A 6,000-nucleotide genomic window follows, 5' to 3' on the forward strand; every position below is an offset into this window, starting at 1 on the left:
CCGGGAGCCTCCAGATGATATGGGAACAGTCAGAGTCAATGGTGGAGAGATACTACTCTTGCCTAGGGTAGCTTTTCCCACAGACCCTAGGCTTTAGAGTTGCTCAGGACAACTATGAATTAAATGTTCCTTGCAACTGCAGCAGTAACCCATTTCCTCTGCATCACAGTGTTCTGGCTGCCAGTTAACTTGCATGGATTCAGAGAAAAACCCTATTTCGGAAGGTTGCGGAACAAGTGCTCTCTGGAAGGACGGAGCCATACATCACGGTTCCTCTTACGCTTCACCTCTCTGGTCCATTCTTGGAACTTGAGAAGAGGCGATGCAGCAGAAGACTTGCAACCCGGCTCATCCAAGACCTTACGGAAAGCAACCAAGGCCTGCAGACCCGAGGTCACAGTATCCCCTCTCCCATAAGCGGTTGAGCCAGCCTAGGGCCTCTCCTGCTGGGGTTAAGGGGGATTCCTGATGTCCTACCTATCAGAGGGAAACAGATGGCTCAATAATTTATAGTGCTGCGTGCACTGTTCAAGGAAACCACGGCACTGCTTAGGATCACCATCATAACATGACGGAGCAGATCGGAAGGGTTCCGCTCCAGGAGCGTAAGTTGCAGGCTGATTAATTATGTCCATCCTATGCTGCAACTTGGGCTGTAGAAAATAGAGCAGCATGGTTAGGGCATCCAACTGAGTATTCACAGTCCCGAGATAGGACAACATTTTTTTCTGCTGATCTCGCTGTTGGATCAACTGTGGATACAACTCCAAGCGCAAAGGGGCCTGGGGATCAGCGGGGTCCATGACCTGTGCAAAGTGTCACGCATGTGCTTGGCGCACATGGATCGTGGAGCCATTGTGCCACGGGGCTTGGCTTACCTAGGAGGGGCGTAGTTAAGCAGCTAGCCTTTCTTCGCTAGAGCTCCTGATGGTGAAGTTAGACTTGAGCTGAAGGTAGCCACCAGGTACAAACTCTAGAAGGCTAACCAGGACAGACACTGGTGGTGGTTCAAGTACTGCCGGAACGGCTTCAGGGTTCAGGTACCACGGGTGCTGCTTTAAGGTTCAGGTACTGTGGGTGTGACTTCAGGGTTAAGGTATCGCCGGTGCGGCTTCAGGCTCAGGCCACACAATGACCAGGAGATTCTGGTTCAGACCCTGGCCACATAAGGACCAGGCGGTTCAGGTTTAGGACCTCCCACACAAGGACCAGGGGGTTCAGATTCTAACAGAATAAGTTCAGGATCAAAGGATCTGACAACTAGCAGGCAAGGGCTACTCAATTAACACAAAGGAGGATGTTGTGCAGACACCTCCCCACATGGGAGTGTGCCTAAAACACTAGATGCCTCCCAGATATTGACTGGGGGCATATTCAGAGTATGTGCGCTGCCCCTTTAAGTGACAGTGAGCGCGTGCTCACTAGGCGGGCCACCAGGAGACCAGCGCGCAGTGCACAGCACCTGGGAGCCGGGAACTGCAGCAGGACAGGGAGACACTGCCAAGCCGCTGCGGCGGTATCCATGTCGACGTTCCTGCCAGGAGGAGGAACAGGGAACATGCAGGGATGCCGGCATTAGTGTTACAATGGTCCTGCCCTTCCAGCACCACCAGCGCTAGACCCTCACAGCATCAACTCACATACCCTGGTCATGAAAGGAGGAGACAAGTGCCTCGTTGGCGCATACCACCCCATGCCACGTTAGAGATGAACCACGTTCCTCTACCAGATGGTGTGATGATGAGCCCAGCATTAGTAATGGCATAGGACGATCCTTGCAAGACGGTAGTGGTAAATTTCTTTAGTTTCAATGGTGATCCAACTTGTGACTTTAGGCCTAGGGATTTATTGATTTAGAATAGACGTCAGTGGGCTTCGGGGCCTTTAATGTATAAACATCCCAATACTGTGCCCATTTATCCATATCCTAAAAGTTATTGGATTAGTCTTTCAGCACTCCAGTGCTTCTGTCCTGCAGGACTCTTTGTGGTACTGTAAGCAGGTCTGTACCCAGGGTTTAGTTCACCCCGTTGCTAAGCAGTTGTGGCAGTGAACATGTTGGCATCCCTGCCAAGAGGAGGAAAGGGGAACACACAGAGACTCAGGTTACAACCTGTCCAGCCAGCACCACAGGCTACAGGTGGCCTGCACAAGCACTAGACCCTCACAGCATCAGCTCACACACCCAGCCAGGGCCCACTCTTTAATGTAATGCTCCGGGGCGTGATAGGAGGAGACAAGTGCCTTTCCGGCGCCACACTACAGTTGAACCACACTCCTCTATCAGAAGGTGTGATGATGTACCAAGCGTTTGTAATGGCAGTGGAGGTGACATTCCAGACTGTAGTTGTATATTTCTTTACTTTCAATGGAGGTCCAACTCCTGGCTTGAGGCCTAGGGATTTATTGATTTAGATTAGACCACATTGACCTTCGGGGTGTGTATTGTATAAACATCCCAATGCTGTGCCTATTTATCCATATCCTAAAGGTTATTGGATTAGTCTTTCTTCAATCCATACAGGACCTCTGTCCTGCAGGACTCCTTGTGTTATGGTAAGCTGATCTGTACCCGGGTTTAGTTCACCATCCTTTTCTGTGCAATAAAAGGTGTTCAATGTCTATTCTATGCCTGTGGTGTTTATAATTATATTTCATCTAACACAGTTATTGCGGCTCATTATTGGTGTTGTGGTACAGCAGTCGGGTGTCGCCCTCTATCCTATCCGGTTTCTGCTGTATAATTTATTACTTTATCTACCACATTTGTGTTTACTATTTGGCATTATACATATATTAGACACTCACTACTATAATGTATCTTTCCAAAGATTTGATCCTTCTAATCTGTTTCATCTGGTTTTGCTGTTCCATAGTATTATGAATGTAAAACTGGGCATATTGTTCCTGTTTAGGGATCTGGAGATGCAATTCACAGGTTTTCAAGTGCTTGGTAAATTGATTCTATTGTCTATATTTTCTTCTGATCGTACAGATCAGTTACTATATCTAGCCTAGTTCTTGCCCAGGACTATGGTCCTTTAGGGCTTCTGTACGCCCCCCACCCCCGGTGCTATTTCTCTGGAAACATACTAGGGATGTATCGGAAAAAGGGAATTAGACCTACCAATAATTTTATTTCAAGGTAGTCCCTCAGGACCGCACCATTCTTTCTCCTCCCTTAAGTTTCATCTTGCTTCCATCCTTCTGTGGTAATTTAAAAGACACTGGAGGGTGGAGGTGGGAGCAGCCTTTTAAATGCTCTGTGATCCTGTCCCTGTATAGGTCAAGGAAGGACTACCTGCTGGTTTCCTGTCCTGGGAGACTATCTGGGAATCAAATTATCTGTAGGTCTAATCCTCTTTTTTGGGATCTACTGAGTGATTTGGGACTTTTTTTTACAGCTTTCTAATACGCTGTAAAAGAGGCGCTAATAGTGGTGGCCGTACTTTATATGGAGAAAACATGGTGACAGGTTCCGTTTAATACAGGTCTGATATTTTTACCTTCAAGAGCGTGAAAGATATTTTCTCTGTTAAGAATTCTACAAATGTCCATTATATAAGAATTTGTACTTGGGCCATCCATTGTTGAATCTGAGGCCAGAAAATAAAAGTCCCCCTTTATTACAAAAGTAAATGACGTTAACCCTTTAAGAACCAGATTATTTCTTATTATTTTTGCAGTTTTGTGTTTTCCTAGTCTTCTTCCTAGATCCATAACTTTTTTTTCTTGTTGACATAGATGTGTTAGCTCTTGTGTTTTTGCAGGACAAGTTTTACTTTTGAATGACACAATTCCTTTTACCATATAATGTACTGAAAAGCAGGAAAAAAATTCTAGGTGCAATGAAATCTTGAAAAAAAAATGCAATGCTGCCTTTTGCTTTTTGGGTTTTGCTTTTACGGCATTAATTTTGCGGTGAGAATGACTGGAAAATTGTCCACATCAGTCTCATTACAGTAATATTAAACCATGATAGTTTTTTTTTTCTATTAAGTGATGAAAAAGAATTAAGATTATTTTTCGAGACTCATTTACAAATCAGGTAAGTTTTTATTGGTATCATTTTGGCCCACATTAACATTTTTTACTGGTATATTATTCCAGTATAATCTGAGATCTAATGTTTGATTGTAAACTGGTTTTGTCTACATATTGTGCAATTTCTGTCTAGATTTTAGAAATGTTATACAAATATATGTTTAAGGATATTTTACTCAAAAATAATCTTTTTTGTTGGCAGATGACTGTACCAGGAGATCAGAGGGAGAAGTGACATCTGTAATTTTTGAGTTAGATGACCTTGAGATCACACAAGATATAACAGAAGTGAATGCCATTATTCCAGATATTCCATCATTCCTTCACAACAAAGATCGATCATCTGACCCTTTTAAACAGGTCCAAACTTCTGATTTGTCACAGGCTATTAAGAAAAATGCAAGGCACATAAGAGGCATTAAAAATCAAACTGCTCTTAGAGCATCAAAGCCATTATTAACTACAGATAATAGAAATGATTTTTCCCTCAAAATGTCTTTAGTTACTCATAAAAAAATTCACACAAAGGAGAGATTTTCCTGTTCGCAATGTGTAAAATATTTTAACCAGAAATCAGAGCTTGTTAGACATGAGAGAGTTCACAAAGGGGAGAAGCCATATTTATGTTCAGAATGTGGGAAAGGTTTTAATCAGAAATCACATTTAGTTGGCCATCAGAGAACTCACACAGGGGAGAAGCCATATTCATGTTCAGAATGTGGGAAATGTTTTGCAGAGAAATCAAGTCTTGTTACACACCTGAGAACTCACACAGGGGAGAAGCCATATTCATGTTCAGAATGTGGGAAATGTTTTAGTCAGAAATCAATTTTAATTATCCATCAGAGAACTCACACAGGGGAGAAACCTTTTTCATGTTCAGAATGTGGGAAATGTTTTAATAGGAAATCATATTTAGCTATCCATCAGAGAACTCACAAAGCCGAGAAACAATTTTCATGTTCAGAATGTGGGAAATGTTATGCAAACGAATCAAATCTTGTTATTCATCAGAAAATTCACACAGGGGAGAATCCCTTTTTATGTTCAGAATGTGGAAAATGTTATACAAAGGAATCAAGGTTTGTTAATCATCAGAAAATTCACACAGGTGAGAAACCTTTTTCATGTTCAGAATGCGGGAAATCTTTTGCAGATAGATCAAATTTTGTTAGACATCAGAAACTTCACTCCGGGGAGAAGCCATATTCATGTTCAGAATGTGGGAAATGTTTTAGTCAGAAATCAATTTTGGTTATCCATCAGAGAATTCACACAGGTGAGAAACCTTTTTCATGTTCAGAATGTGGGAAATGTTTTGCAGTGAAATCACGTCTTGTTAAACATCAGAAACTTCACACAGGGGAGAAGCCATATTCGTGTTTAGAGTGTGGGAAATGTTTTAAACAGAAATCACTTTCACTTGTCCATCAAAAAACTCACACAGGCAGAAACCATATATTTTGACAAACTGTACAAGAAAACATACCAGAGACAGTCAAAGTAACGACAAGTAAATGAGAAAGAAAAGCAATTTAGAACTTATATCAGAATTAAAATATATGCAGTTACTAATAGACCTCTTTTATCTAAAAAGCAATATAATATTAGTATTAAATATTTCACATTATTACATATTTATACAGTACAGAGCAAAAGTTTGGACACACCTTCTCATTTGAAGATTTTTCTGTATTTTCATGACTATGAAAATTGTACATTCACACTGAAGGCATCAAAACTATGAATTAACACTTGTGGAATTATATACTTAACAAAAAAGTGTGAAACAACTGAAAATATGTCTTATATTCTAGGTTCTTCAAAGTAGCCACCTTTTGCTTTGATGACTGCTTTGCACACTCTTGGCATTCTCTTGATGAGCTTCAAGAGGTAGTCACCGGAAATGGTTTTCACTTCACAGGTGTGCCCTGTCAGGTTTAATAAGTGGGATTT

General features: G+C 41.9%; 1 protein-coding gene across 1 annotated transcript in view; it reads left to right on the forward strand.

The window, feature by feature from the left end:
• LOC141270642 (uncharacterized) overlaps positions 1-5,773 on the forward strand; it is a 32,010-nt gene extending 26,237 nt beyond the window's left edge. The window contains exon 7 of the mRNA XM_073680727.1: positions 4,247-5,773. Coding sequence (XP_073536828.1) covers positions 4,247-5,511 — 1,265 coding nt within the window. The 3' untranslated portion in view covers positions 5,512-5,773. The remainder of the gene's footprint in view (positions 1-4,246) is intronic.
• Positions 5,774-6,000: the final 227 nt, after the last annotated feature.

The sequence above is a fragment of the Phyllobates terribilis genome, unplaced genomic scaffold (genome assembly GCF_046119375.1).
Source record: "Phyllobates terribilis strain yellow unplaced genomic scaffold, ASM4611937v1 Scaffold_5__5_contigs__length_657084704, whole genome shotgun sequence".
Classification (NCBI taxonomy): Eukaryota; Metazoa; Chordata; class Amphibia; order Anura; family Dendrobatidae; genus Phyllobates; species Phyllobates terribilis.